Raw genomic sequence first — 15,179 nt, 5'->3', positions numbered from 1 at the left:
ACAGAGGACAGAGGGAGCAGAGGATGAGCTGGTAAGGAAGGGAAGCAGGAGAAAATTGCTCCCCAGCTCAGTCTCAGATCCTCCCAAAACTGGGGCAGGAAGGGTATGAACTGATGAGTTGGAGGTCCCTAGCTGGGCAAATTCTACACAGTCAGGTAGGACAGGGCACTGCCCTACTGTGCACCAGCCCTGTGCCCAGAGCTTTCACAGGCACTCTCATTCAGCCCTCTAAATCACCTGGCAAGGTCATGAGCATTCATTTTTACAGATGAGATAACTGAGGCTCAAAGAGGTTCAGTAGTTCTCCCTAAAGTTCTCTGGTAAATTTGTAGAATACAAACTTCTGAATCCCTGGTCGGTGGGCCTCTCACCATCCCATGGCCTTCAAGACTGAAATACACCTGATTAGGCAGTGGCGCAATGGATAGAGCGTTGGCCTGGGATGCTGAAGACCCAGGTTTGAGGCTCCAAGGTCACCTGTTTGAGTGCAGGCTCATCTGGCTTGAGTGCCGACTCACCAGCTTGAGTGTGGGGTTGCTGGCTTGAGCATGGGATCATAGACATGACCACAAGGTCTCTGGCTTGAGCCTAAAGGTCGCTGGGTTGAAGCCCAAGGTCTCTGGCTTGACCCAAAGTTGCTGGCTTGAGCAAGGGGTCACTTACTCTGCTCTACCCCCCGGGTCAAGGCACAAATGAGAAAGCAATCAATGAACAACTAAGGTGCCACAACAAAGAATTGATGCTTCTCATCTCTCTACCTCCCTGTCTGTCTGTCCCTGTCTGTCTGTCTCTGAAATAGTGAAGAAAGGAGGAAGCCCAGGCTCTTCTTTGTCCCCAGACCTGCCTGTGCCCTTAGCAATACCAGAATTGTCATTCTATAGACCAGGACACACATGTCCAAACACCAAGCACACTTATGCACACACCTCAAATCCTGGCTTTGACACTTACTTACTGTGTAACCTAATATAAGTCACTTGCCCTCTCTGAGCCTCACTTTTCTCCCTCTATAAAATAGAGCTTATCATATCTCTCTTGCTGGGCTGCTGGGGAAATTAATGCATATAAAGTACTGAACACAAAGCTTGGCACCGTGATGGGCACTCAACAAAATCTACTGTCAGTTTTGGATGAAGGTAGCCTGTATACAACTTCTCAGTTGGCCTGGGGTTCTAGGCAGGCTCAATGAGCCCAAAGTTGACCCCTCTTCCTTATGAGGAGAAGTCTCATATAGAATTCCTCCCTCCGCTGGAAAAGTGTTTTCTTGATTCCAGCCTAAGTCTGCCGTGCTTCAGATGCAATGGAAGGATGGCCACCCGGAACAGAGCCGCGTGTTGGACCTTAACACCAGCAGAAGGGAAGACGGCAGGAGTCACTATCTTTCAGTTGCTAATCAGCTGAAGAGCTGCTCTGCACATCTAATACTTACAGTATTCCATTATTTTGTGTTTCAATTATAATGGGAACATTTTTTCTTATTTATTGTTAGACTAGAGAATAGTTACTGTCTTATACTTACCTTGTATCCAGCCACTATACCAAAAAATTTTAAATTCTTTCTTTCCCCCTAGAGTCTTTGAGTTTTTTAGGTATACAATCAAATACCAGTAAAAAGAAATGGTTTTATCTCCATTTTTTAACCTAGGTGTTACAGAAGGGTAATCTTTCATGAATAAAGAAGTCAGGGCCTGACCAGGCAGTGGCACAGTGGATAGAGCGTCGGACTGGGATGCAGAAGGACCCAGGTTCAAGACCCCGAGGTTGCCAGCTTGAGTACGGGCTCATCTGGTTTGAGCAAGGCTCACCAGCTTGAACCCAAGGTCGCTAGCTCGAGCAAGGGGTTACTCGGTCTGTTGAAGGCCCGCGGTCAAGGCACATATGAGAAAGCAATCAGTGAACAACTAAGGTGTCTCAACGAAAAACTGATGATTGATGCTTCTCATCTCTCTCCGTTCTTGTCTGTCTGTCCCTATCTATCCCTCCCTCTGACTCTGTAAAAAATAAATAAAATAAAATAAAATCTTTAAAAGAAGTCAGGGACCTCATCTGCCTCTACATTAACTCTGACCCAGGCAAGTGCTGGATGGTCTCACCTCTTCAGACACCTTCCGACCTGGGGTGCCCAAATGGCTATCCTGGGAGCACAATCAGACATCCTCACTTTTTCGGCAGCTTCCTGTGCAACTTTGCCCCCTCTTCACAAAGCAATTTTGGTTCAACTCACCACTCATGCTGCTGGATGTCTGGGGAAGACAGCCAGACTAGGGTTCTGCTCTCAGGTGTTGAGCAATGGTGGAATAAGGTTATTTGGACAAGGTCCCTCATCGACAGAGAAGGTTTTTCTTACTTGGCAGTTGGAGATAATAGTAATAACTAATCTTTGCCGAATCTTTACTGTATTACAGCGCCTTTTGTGTTTTTACTTATTTAGTCCTCATGACAACTCTGTGAAGCCTATGCTATCATTATCTTCATTTTCCAGGTGAGTTAGGTAAGGTACAGAGAGATTAGGAAACTTGCCTAAGGTCATAGAGTTGGACTTGAACTCAGGCATCCGGCTGCTGGTTATCTTGTGTTCCTGGGGATGGAACTGCACGCTTCACCATCATGTAAGCTGATGGGTCAGAGGAGAACTTGAGTGGATAGGGGAAGAGGGACACTTCCAGCACCAAACTGACACGGCTGAAGTGAAGGAATCGTCACCCTACCCTCTTGGGTACCTGGTATATTCCAGAACTTACTCCTGGTCTCCATGACATTCCAAGATATTTTGATCATTATCCCCACTGCATAGGTGGGGAAATAGAGACCCAGAAATGCAAAATGCCTTACTTGCCCAAGACCTTTTAGCTGTGTGTCTGCATTCCAGAGACTCCATGAAGTCTCTCTGGAGGAAGAGACATTTTTTGTTATTCAGGGGGTCAGGGGGAATAATTCTTGTTGTTCAGATGGGGCTGTCAAGGGGCTGGGAGGAAAAGGCACCCAAAGCCAGGAATAAGTCCCAGGGCAGACTCAGGCTTTGGAGAGGGCAGTAGGAGGGCTTAAGGAGGTCACAAGGAGTGGAAGAAGCCTGCCTGCCTCGGTGGACCCAGCTGATTCCCCTGGGCTTGGGGAATGTGACAGGAGCCCAGCAGAGGCATGTCAGGAGCCTCCGCTCAGTCTGGCTTCCCCCAGGATCTGTTGGAGCAAAGAATTCCCAGTGGCTCCAGGGCTGGGAGGAGGAGTTTGCAACAGGCCAGGGCATGCAGAGACCCAGAAAGCAGCTCCTGGGTCCAGCCTGAGAGGAAGGGTCTGGTGGTGGTGCAGCAGGCATGGTGTGCAGGGGGAGAGGAGGGACTGGGGCAGGGGCGCATGCCCCCACCCATTCTTAGTCCTCTGCCCAACCCCATACACTGAGGCCTAGCACCCCTAAAAGAATGGGAGCGCCAGGGTTGGGAGAGGGGCGATCAAGCAGAGGAAGGAGCCATTGATGGGGGTAGGCCACAGTCAGAGTGGAGAAGCCAGGCCCTGCTGACAGGCAACCTCCAGTTGGAGGGAGGAGTACAAGTCCTGAGGGGTCAGACAAAACAGGTCAGAAAAGGTGATCACAGGGTGGACTTCTAGGTCAAGAGGATTCCTGAGCAGAGCCTCTGACCTAAGCGGCATAATCCAGCTGCCATGTCCAGGCCTCATGATTGGCTTGCATGTTATTCATCAGCTTGAGGTGGGGAGAGTAAGAGAGTGGGGGCTACCCTGTTGCGCTGGCCAAAGGGTCTTCCTTCTACCCAGCCCAGAGCTCAACCGACATCTGAAAGGGGATGATGGCTCAGATGAAGCTGAGAGGAATATATTCCATAGAAGATCCACAGAGAGTGACACGCTCTCCCGGAGATGACCTCATCGCTCTGTGAGGAGTTGAATCTGAAAGCTTGATGTTTGGAGGAAGCTGGGAGCCAGCTCCTTTCTCCTTCCTAAAATGACCGTACACGTCCCCCAGGATGCCAGTGGGGCTGAGTACCTCACAGTCATCATCGAGTTATGGGGTTGGAAAGAGCGACAAATGCATCCAATCAGATGTGGGAAGCAAAGCCTTATATTTGGGGAGCCCCCAATCTGCTCCGCCTTGCAGAGCCCCAGATTGGAGAGTAGAGTGGTAGGGGATACACATCAACCCCGCACCCACCCCCCTGCACAAACACAGGATTTGGCAAGAGAAATAAGTGATCTGAGCTTCAGAGAGGGTATGTAACTTGTCCGAGATCACACAGCAAATAGTAGCAGAGCAGCGCTTTCCTCCCCACCCTGTATTCTCAGGTCTCCCTGCTTTCCCCTCCCTGTCCCAGAGAGGAGTAGAAGGATCAGTGGAAACATCTGAGGGGACAGCCTTTGGGATCCCGTGCCAGAGCTGGAATCCATGGCCATGTCTGGGAGCCGCGGGACATTCCGGGAGGGCTGGGATTGGGGCTCTTACTAGAACTCGGGAAAAGACGGGGCCAGGCTTCAGGAAACAGAAAAAAAAAAAAGTCATAATAAAATCTTCTGGTTTCTGTGGCTGTTCAGTCTCCCTCCCCACTCCTCACAAAAGATATAGTTCCAGAAAACAAAGATGGAGAGCGAGGCAAGGGGGCAGGAATGAGAAGGGGTAGAGAGAGCAGGGAGAGAGACCTGTTCTCTTCCTTCTCCCCACGGGCTCACACACAGGGAGGCTGAGCTGTGTGTTTCTGGTCTGTTTCAGCCCATTTCAGCCTGAGTTTGAGCCCCTGTATATCTCCCTCTTGATTCATCCCTCTGTGTTGGGCTTCTCTCTGTATGTAACCTGTGCGTGCGTTTCTCATATATGTCCGTGTACAACCATGGAAAGGCTTCATGGACACATGCTCTCATGCGGCTCAGTGTGCGATCTGCCCACTCTGTATGCAGTTGTGTGTTATCTACCTGCCTGTGTATGCACTGTCTTCTGTGGAAATGTGTATGCACTTAGGATGTCCCTATACCTGGTCCCTGCATCTGTCTGCCTGTCTCCGTGCATTTGCCTAGGACCTTTGCATTTTGAGGGTTGGAGTGAAAGGGTCTTTAATTCCCTGGCCTTTTAAGCACTCTGGGCTGGCCAGGAAGGAAGAAGAAGAGGCATGGAGATGGGGACACTTTTCCCTCTCTTTTGTCATCTTGGAAGGGAAGAGACAGTAGTCTCCCAGGGACTCACTGAGAAAATTTTTCCCTGGCTCCCTCAGGTCCAACAGCCATGCGTGCTTCTCAGAGAAGGGGCAGGGGCCAGGGCTGAATGGGGGGAGACTAGAGCGGAAGAAGCCCTCATCACCTCTCCTTGGAATGGGAGCAGCAAGAAGAGAGATGGGAGAGAAGGAAAAATAAAAACAGAAATACTTTGGGGTCAGTGAGTTTTTCTTTTCCACCATCATTGTTTAAACATTACTCACCTGCTGGAACAGGGCTCCCAGGTAAAGGGGCACCCTAATCCCTTGAAAACCAGCTACTTTGTGGACTGGGTTTAAAGGGCCTTTGCAGAGGCCCGAAGCCCATCCCCACACCTGTCTCAGGCCCTGTCTCTTAGCCTCTAAGTGTAGTTTCCTCTTCGTACCACCACTCCCCCTCCACTGCCTCCCAGGTCAGATGAGCCCCGGTAAGGAAAGGGTTAGCTCCCCCTCCCACCCCTCTACAGCTAGTGTTGGGCAACACCTGCAGGACACTTTTCTGAAGAAGAGGCTTTGGTGGCCCTGAGGACAGAAAGCTGAGAGGAGATTTGCCACCATGACAATGGAAAGAGTTGAGAGTAGACACCAGGCAGAACTAGAAAGCACCAGATCAGGGGAGGAGAGAGAGTGGGTGTATCATCACCTCCTTGATAGCAGGAAGTCAGTGTCCGCATTCTCCGGCTTTTCCCCCTCTCTATCCACATCCCATACAAGTTCTGGGGTTAGTCCTTGATCTCTAAGGCCCCGTCTACACAGGCCTCAGCTACCCGGATAACATTCCATTGACTCTGGATACAATCCCAGAGACAAGTTCAGGCATCCAAGCTCAAGTGAGGTTTGGAGCTGAGTAATCAGCTGCTAGGGCTATGCAGACATTTTGTCGGGAACAACCAGCTCCCCACCCCCACTGTGCACAGAGGATTTGGGGTGGGGGAGGGGCAGTCTGTCCCTCGGTGTCTTCCCAGCCCCCGCCCACCACCACATTCACGCTCTTCCCACCTGCAAGTAATTTGGCCAATGGGAGGGCAGTTAAGATTGCAGTGTGGAATCCCTCTAGATCTGCGCGCGTTTGGTGGGGAGGGGCTACCTCCTTTCCCCCAGACCCCGGGTGCCCTTTTCCTCTTCACAGCAACAAATTACTTGTAATTATCTCACATTGAAAACCTTCAGGAGCTGCTCCCAAAATTGCTTTAATTGAATTAATTGAATCTCATTTTGTTGGGGGAGAGAGGGGGGCATGTCCTAAAATAGCATACGAGGAGAGGGCAGGGAAGCCGGGAGTCAGCTTTCCTGCAGCTGAGACCCTTGTGAGGGAGAGAATGTGCCCTGGACTCTCTGTCTCCATATTCCAGTCTCAACTGCTTGTCCATGCCCCATGCCTTTAAGACCTTGCCTGTGTCCTGCTTTCAAATGGTGGCGACCAGGGACGTGTGGAGTTCTCCCGTCCCCAGCCCCGTCCTCTTCCCTGCCCTCAGGAGGCAGACGGGCCAGAGGGGAGAGGTGACTGGATGGCCGTGATGCTGAGCTCACCCTCCTCACCCTCTGAGCTCACCCTCCTCACCCTCGCTATGACCCCTCTTCCCTGTTAATCATGCAGTCGCTATAAATGCCGTTTGTTAAGTGCTTACTGTGTTCCAGGCACCATGTCAAGCATGTTACAAGCACTATCTCATTTCATGATCGCAGCCACACTGCAGAGCAGGTCCTATGAGTATCCCCACCTTACGGGGAGAAAAACAAGGCTCAGAGAGAGGTGAAGTCACTTGCCAAAGTCACACAGTAGTCTGGGACTCTTTGGAGGCCAAAAGCCTCCTTTTGTAATCATTTGGGTCTTGTCCTCCTTCCCTTATTGACCCGATTTCCCCAGAAGGGTGTCTTGGCCGGAAGAAACCACACGTTCCCCCTCTGCAGTTGGGATGGTTTGAGGGGAGAAAAATGGGGCTCGTCCTCCACTGCGGTTCCAGTCCCATCACCGCCCAGGAGCTCCGGGTAACTGAACCAGCTGCCAAGATGAAAAGGGTTCCCATTTCCCCTGGAAACCTGGAAAAGCCTGGTGGATGAAGGTAGGGAAGGAGGAGATGCCAGCAGCCTAGCCGGCCTCTGGCTGGAAGAGCAATTATACTCCTGCTACTTAACTTTACAACCTGGGCTGTTGTTTTAACGATGCGACTCGTGTTGGGTTGTCCAATTAATCTCGCCTTTGGAGGCTTTCCGAGATGGGGCGGTAGATCTTATCGTGGGTCTGCGGAAAGAGGAGGAGTGTACAACCTGTAGTGGGAGGGAAGAGCTGCCCGAGGGCCAGGCCGAGGGCCGATGGCCTCAGAGAAGACCCAGAGGTGGGATCTGGGCCAGGGGCCCCTATGAGCCAGTGGAGAGAGGGGAGCCGGGGCAGGAGAGGCATTGCTGGTGAGGAAGCCGAGGTTTCTCCTCGCAGCACCCTCATTCTTTACTGCTCCTGGATCTTGGCCGTCCTATTTGCTATCCTCCGGAGAACCCTTCATGTGTGTTTCAGGAAGTGGAGGTGGCCACTGACCCAGAGCCAGGCCAAGGAGGGACTGATTGCAGGCCTTCCCCCAAGATAGGGGCTTCCACTGAATCTCACACCCCCCTACTCTACACACAACTCCAGTCGGGGCCCTTTTCTTGTCAGTGGGATTGACTCAGAGTGCCTGCGTGGTCTTCCCAAACAGGGAGGGCCCGAGTGCCTGGGAATAGGTGTAGGCAGTAAAAGGAACGCTGGATTTGGGAGCATTTTTTTTTTCCTGGACTTGGAGGCCACTCCCCCAAGCCCTCCAATGAAGCTGGGCTAGATTCCCCAAATTATTAGCTGCCCTGTCCTCAGCCCCCTGTGGCTGGGTGGGGTGTGTGTGTGTGTGTGTGTTAGTGGTGGTGGTGGTGGTGGTGGGATGGGCCATGAGTCTACCAAGGGTCCAGGCCTAGTTGGAGCCCCTTGACTATGCCCACACTGCCGTCTCTACTTCCCTGAGTCTGGCTCACACCAGTGGCCGGCCATTTCTCTGGCTCCCCTGTCAGCCTACAGGGTCTCTAGGTCACTTTGGTATCCATTAGCCCACAGGGTCTGCCCAGGTCACCTTGGCATCTGGGGATCTAACAGAGCAGCAGCTCTACCACTGTTTGTTGAGTGGAGAAGTCCAGTTCCTCCTGGGGTTTTCTTCTCTTCTGCCCCCTTCCCCTAGGTGAGCTGGAGCCTTCTCACTCTCAAGGAGCACACTTCTCTCAGGGGGGCACTAGATTGGCTGGGGGAGGCACGTCCTCTCCCAAGGCGAGCAGGGGCTCTCCCTGGGCTCAAGGTGGGGCACAGGGGTCTGTGTAGTGCCTGACTCCTTCTAGAACTAGGCCAGGAGAGACTTGGCTGGTGAGGGCCATTCAGACTTTGATCATTCCCAGCACTAGAGCAGCTTTCAGTTTCACACTGGGGTGTTATGAAAATATGGAGGTTAGTAGAACATTCCAGAGCTAGAACCTCAGAGCTAGTTAAGTGGTAGATACCAAACTGGGATCCAGCACCTCTAGTTCAGGGCTGGAAGAATCAAATGGGACAGAAGGGAGATGGGCAGCCAGCTCCAGAAGTCAGGAAACAAACACACCTCAACGTCAGGGCTTAGGTTTTTGTACAAACTTTAATCTCTGGAAGCTCACAGGATGGTAAGAGCTTGGGGATGCTGCTAGTCAGATTTCATTTAGACAGAAACAGCTGTGAGGAGCTGTACTGTTGGGCTCATACCACCTATTTGGGGTGCCTACTTCCAGAGAGCCTATTTGTCTTATTCTGCCTAAAGTGTGACCCACTGTGTTCCCAAGAGTATGTGCATGTGGGATTGTTAGGAATTGGGGGGGGGGGGGCTTTTAATAAATACCCATTGATTTATAAGGATAATTGGATCCATCATCTACTCAAAATGGTAGACACGGGGAAAAGAGGGCTTTTTAAGAAAGAGAACAGAAGTTAGCCATAGGCCTACCAACTCTACATCATCAGCAGTCCTCTCCCTCACAGGAGGCTGTATAGGTGTGTCAGTTATGAGGTGATGGGCTGACCTCCAGGAAAATTTGATGGGTGGGACCTGATGGTGGTCAACTTGAAGAGTTGACATCCACTTCACTTTCGCTCTTGCTTGCAAATGGATTGGGCATGGCCCAGGCACACAAAGGGAAAAAAAAATCAGTGTTTCTTGCTGGTTTTGACCCCAGGCTGCAGTGAAACTGAGGTCCTTGTAGGAAGGGGTGGCAAGACCAGGGGTCCTGGGAGCAGTCTGAACTCCAGGCAATGACTCTCTCCAGAGCCTTTGACCAGCTGATCGGAAGGATGTTCAGTCCAGGGTGGGGGGCAGTAGCTAAGACTGAAGTTCTTTATTGGGGTATGGGACAAAGGGAACAAGATTTTGTCTTATCATTTTTTTCCTCTAGCTCCTTGTTATCATGAGAAAATCCATCTGGAGCTGGTTTCCTACCAGCCCAGAAGGGGCGCAGGTGGGCTGGGTCCTAGGCTTTGTAGGAGGGCTGGGGGCTTGACCCACCCTTCCCAGGGCTCACATCATCTGAGGTGGAGCCAGAACATCTGGGGAGTGATGCTGATACCAGGCTCCAAAGCTGTTGCCATAGCCCCCCGTGGGCAGGGCCCCTGCCTTGGGTAGATCCCAGAGGGATGGCAGGGGTGGGGAACAAGGAGACAGGGAGGGGGGCCTACCAAGGAAGTCCCCTTCCTGCCCCCCAGAGTTCTGCTTCAGGAGCTTCTTGTATTTGGAACGTTTGTTCTGAAACCAGATCTTTACCTTCAGGGAGAAAAGGGGGGAAAATGGAAGATCAGGCGGAGTATGTGTGGCAGGATGTGACCAAAATAAAGGAACCCAGCAGTGGGGAGTATTCCTGGGAGAGGAGCAGAAGTTGGAAACACCTGCTCCAGTCCTCCATAGCCCTGGAAGCAGGACGTTCCTGCTTCTGAGCTCTCCCAGTCTGGGTACCCTTCTCTACGGAAACCTACCCCCAACACTTTTTAATGAAACATTCCCCCAACATACTGAGGGCCATCTATGAACACACCCTGGAGAGTTGTGGTAACAGAGCTATGGAATTCTTTTGTCATTCCCACCGGAGGGGTGAGTTCCCAGAGAACACACTTAGGAATGGTTAGCTTGCAAGGAGGATGAGACTGGCCCCACCTGGGTCTGGGTAAGGCCGAGCTGCGCAGCCAGCTGGGCCCTTTCGGGCAGCGCCAGGTACTGCGTGTGCTGGAAACGCTGGTTTAGGTGCTGCAGCTGCAGGCTCGAGTAGATGGTCCTCGGCTTGCGCAGTTTCTTGGTTAGGGCCTGCGGGAGCCGCTCCGTGGGCTCCCGGGAGAGCGGTGGCTTCTCCGAACCTGGGGGGGGGGCGGCACAGGGTGGAGGGAGGGATGGAGCGGGTGCCCAGTTTTATAGGCTCATTTGCATCTCGTTTGCATGCTGGCCTGGGATTAGCAAAAAAGGCTGGTCTTTCTCCACCTTCCGCTCTACGCTCCTTGCAAACCTCTCGTCCCCTGTGCTCCGGAGGGGACGAGACGCAGTTCTTGCCCTCAGGGAGCTCCCACTCTTATAGGCCTTCTGACCTTGGGAAGAACCGCCTAGGGCCAGAGCGAGGGGAGGGGAGGGACCCGCGGCAGGGAGGTCAAAGTTCAGCTGGGTGCGGTGGCGCCAGCTTGGGGTGGGGTGGGGCGGGCGGGGTGGGGCAGAAAAAGCTCCGTCAAGGGCTGGGCCGAGACCTGGAGAGGACGAGGGAAGGGCATTTTAGGCGGAGGGAACTCACAAGTAATGCTTAGGGGCACGTTACAGCGACTGCGTGGCAGCCTCCCCGCCGCCGGAAGGGGGGTGGGTCGGCGGAGCTCCGCGGAGCCGGCCTGGAACTTCACTCGGGATGAGCCGCGCGCTCGTGGTCGGGCTGCCTCGCCTCCCTTACTGTAAGGGGCCGCGCGGCTCCGGAGGCACACGCTGCAGGAAAAGCGGCCATCGCTCCCCTTCCCCGTGGCCGGCTGACTAGGGGAGGAGACTCTTAGGGACCCTAGAAGCCTCCCGGCCGTGCTCATAAAGGGGTGTCTCGGTGGGTAGGAAAGGTGACCCGGGATCGGAAAGCGCGCAGCGCCCGGTTGTACAAACCCTCCGGGCCGCTCCTGGGTCGCGCTGCGGTGTCCCCGCGGGAGAGCTGGTCACCTCTTGCCCCTGGGCTCGACCTCCTCCCAAAGAATCTCGGCCGTGGAACAACCCGGCCCTAGAACACGGGTGGCGATGGGCTCTCCATTTCCGATCCCGGCGGCCCCAACCCGCGCCACTCTATGGGGACACGCAGACCATTCCACGCAGATGGTAGGGTTGGAGTGGACCCAGTGGCAGAAATGTCCCCGGGCTTAGAGGAACGTTGGCTGCATTCCATGCAGCTCTGCCGGGTCCCAGCCGAGAGGGCACTTGGCCCCGGTGCCCAGAGAGCTGGGGTCCGCCGTTGTCCCACCCCTTCGTTCCCCCTCGTCCTGTCTAGCTCACCCTACATGTGAGGTTCACCGCCCTGGGCCGCCGGGCCGGCCGCAGTGGCCAGTTGCCTGCACCTCCCCCGCAACCCTCACCCCTGGCCTGGGGCGCTGCGGGCTTCTCAGATCCACCCTCCTCGACCCCCGCCTCGGCCAATTCCCAGAAAAACCGTTGGGTTTCCGCTCCCGCCCGCGCCTGTCCAGCCTTCCCTGCTCCAACCCTGCTGCTCCAAGCCCCTGGCCGGCAGCCGAGCGACCACCCGCGCCTCTCGGGCTGGGTGGACCTGTCGTTTCGGAGGGTGATGCAGAAAGAGCCTGGGAGGCAGGCAGCGGGGGGGGGGGGGGGGGGGCGACAGCCCTGAACACCCTAACTGTCCCAGCAGACCCCAGCCAAGGTCCTTCACTGACAGCTGCCTTTCTGCACACGAGCTACAGCAAGTCACAGCAGGATCCGCCCTGGTGGTGACTCTGACGCCCGAGGGCCTCCCTGAAGGCATCGCCTGACTCTCCAGCTCCACGAGGTGATGGCCAGCCGCTCACATGAAAACCAAACGTCCCCCCTGAGGTGAGGGTGGACACAGTGGGGCCAAAAGAAGGACTCCCCCCAAGCCCATTCTCACACCCCAATCTTTCGATCTAGAGTAAGCTAAATCCACCAGTTTCAGTAGAAAAATACAATATAGTCTAAAAACAAGTGTTTTCGTTGCATCTGAGGACACTCCATAAACAAAAGGAACTCTCCACTCTCATTCCTAGACCAAGCAAAGAAAAGGCAGGGAGTGCAGTGTTCAGGGCGGGAAACACCATTTCCATTTCCAACAGTTATCTTAAGGACTGGGTTATCTTAGTCCCAGCCCCTCTGCACACACACACTCACACACTCACATGTCAGCATATACTGCAGGAAAATACCCACGGGATTGTCTGTAGAAACTAGATCATCTTTAGCCATTTTCCTCAACTGCTCCCCCTCTGATGACAGACTCAGCAGCCTGGAGGAGGCAGTCCCCATTCTGGCACAGAAGATAGTTAACTTTTGGGGACTCAGGGAAAGTTCCCTAAAGTCCTCCTTTCTGGCCTATGTGGTGAAAGCCAATATGCAAGGGCCCAGAGGCTGGAAAAACAGTGAGTCTTTTGCCCATGCACACCCTTTCTTTGGGCCTCAGTGTGCTCATCTGTACATCACAAAGGTTGAGCGCCCAAAATCTTTAGGGTCACTCCTGGCTCTGACATTGATGAGTTCCTGTATTTCAGTGAAGTGACAGAAGATGGGAAGATGTCTTGGTCCTGGGTTGACTCCAATGAAGTCTCCTAAAGGTTGTGCAACCTTGGAGGAAACTGCCACAGATAACTGTGGGGGCAATTAGGTGGGGGCAGGGAGTGCAAGGGACCTGAGGTCTAAGCTGGGAGCCAGTGCAGGTGGTGTATGTATAGTGTTGCATGGATTCTGCCCATTCAAGGACCAGGACCAGCAGGACAGGCTAGTTCTTTGGCTTCTTTAAGATGACCTCCAGTGAGCACTTTCTCAGGAGTTCAAAGTTGCTCCAGGCAATGGAAACTGGGATCTAACCGATCCCCAAAGGCAAGGAGAGAAGATGACAAGGGTGGCCTGCTCCTTTGGCTGGAAGGTTGAGGTTTACAATGAGAGCCTGCCTGACCCACCTGTGGCTATTCTTAAAACAATGGATGATGGAATCCTAGTCCAAGAATCTCTCGGGCCAGCCTCCCGTCTCATTCAGGCAGTTTGGGCAAGGGTCCAAGGAGAGAGGGAAGGAGCCCCAAGGAAGCCCCCACTTCTGTTCCCTTCCAGCTGGCCTGATGTCTACTTTCCAGGCTTTGCTTTGAGCACTGTTTTCTGAAAAAACAAATGCAGCAGAGAGGGGCGACATGGGGAAGGGGCGTGCACGATGGAGAGAATCCTGGGGAAGGGCCTAGACACCCACACCCACATCTGGATTCTTTCAGTTTTCCGTTACAGGTTAAACGTAGGTGCACACAAACCCACTGCTCCAGGGGGTGGGGTAGGGAGCCCCGCTGCCCGGCTTCGTACAACTGAAAATCGAAACCAGGTCGGTCTTGAAAACAGACTAGATCAACTCGCCCCCGCCCCTCCCCCTGGCCCCCCTCCGTCTCCCGCCCCATCCTTTTGCCCTCCCCCCACCCCCAGATCCCGTGGAAGCTGAGTAAGGTCTGAATCCTGCCTGCTGCGCCCAACCAGGTGAGGGCGAAGTTTAGGGGCGCACAGGAACAAGACCCCGGAGGTGGGAAGAGCCGCGGCGGCGCACTTACCTTCCTCCCGCTCCTGCTGAGAGAGCTGAGAGAGCACCGAGGGCTGCTGGCCAGGCAGGTAGGCGTCTGCCGGCGTCACGGGCCCGGTGTAGGGACAAGGCAGGAGGTGGCTGTATGGCCCAGAGAAGGGCAAGTCGGAGGCGGCTGAGGTGGCGGCGGACAGACCTAGCTGGTAGGCAGCCGCTACGGGTGGGATGGGGGCAATGTCCGGGAAGACGGCTTTGGAGGCGTGCGGGCCGGGGAGGGGGCAGGGCAAGGAGGACATTGCGGCCAGGGCCCGGACCGAGAGGCCTAGGCCATGGCTCAGCGTGCAGTCCGCTCTCTCTGCCAACTCTCTCTTTTCCGAGCCTCGGGCTTTGGGGCCGAATGAACCCCCCAGCTGTGCTCCCCCACACTTAAGATCCGGGGAAAGTGTCTCTCTGCACCGCTTCCAGCGCCCAGCGCGCGCCTGAGAAACTGTTCCGGAGGGGTACCCCATGGCTTTTCCCCTCCCCCCTAAATCCATGGGGGCCCCCCTCTTCTCGTTCTTGGGTTCGGTTCCCGGGACCCGACGGGGGCCCCGCCCATTTAGACGCCCCGGATTGGCCGCCGCGCACAGTGACCTCACGGAGGCCGGGAGCCCGGGCCCACCCCCCGGGCAGCCCACTGTAGGGAAACTCAGAACCGGAGCTGTGAGGGGGCAGTGCGCACGGTCTGGGCTTCCCTGGCACGCTCAGCTGTCTCGGGGTTCTCCGTGAGAAAGGTGCCCGGGTTACAGAGCGGTTAGGGCGCCTGGGGACTCCTCGGTCAGGAACACAGGCATGGAGGGTATTGGTCGGGCTGCGATGCCCACAGGGCAAGAGAAGCAGCTAGCTCAGCGGCGGAGCGCTGCCTCCGCGGGGGCGCAGGGAGACGGCAGCGCTCCTTCCCACCCTTGGGCTCTGACCCCGGTTCCGATCACCACGTCCCAGACCTGCAGGGGAGTAGAGACCAGCCCGCCCGCAGCTTATTCAACGCGTCGGAATGCGTCGCTGCGGAGCGCGGGCAGTTTGTTGGTAAACAGACGCCGGGTCGGGGGAGGAACCGCCTGGCGCCCCGCCCGCCCGGCTGGCACGCGGCGCGCACGCCCCCGCGCAGTGCCCTCGGCCCGGCACGCAGCGACAACCGCGACTGCGCCTCGCCGCCTCTCTCCCCTCGCCCGGCCCCGTCCC

General features: G+C 54.9%; 1 protein-coding gene across 1 annotated transcript; it reads right to left on the bottom strand.

The window, feature by feature from the left end:
• Positions 1–9,620: 9,620 nt before the first annotated feature.
• Positions 9,621–14,906, bottom strand: DLX4 (distal-less homeobox 4). The gene is made up of 3 exons (XM_066263915.1): positions 13,990–14,906; positions 10,370–10,566; positions 9,621–9,982 (listed from the first exon to the last, which is right to left on the bottom strand). Exons 1-3 carry the CDS (start codon positions 14,492–14,494, stop codon positions 9,740–9,742), a joined length of 945 nt encoding a protein of 314 aa, XP_066120012.1. The 5' UTR covers positions 14,495–14,906; the 3' UTR covers positions 9,621–9,739.
• Positions 14,907–15,179: the final 273 nt, after the last annotated feature.

The sequence above is a fragment of the Saccopteryx bilineata genome, chromosome 2 (genome assembly GCF_036850765.1).
Source record: "Saccopteryx bilineata isolate mSacBil1 chromosome 2, mSacBil1_pri_phased_curated, whole genome shotgun sequence".
In the NCBI taxonomy this organism is placed as follows: Eukaryota; Metazoa; Chordata; class Mammalia; order Chiroptera; family Emballonuridae; genus Saccopteryx; species Saccopteryx bilineata.
The sequence above is the reverse complement of the archived record's forward strand: the minus strand, read 5'-3'. Positions and strand labels throughout refer to the sequence as shown.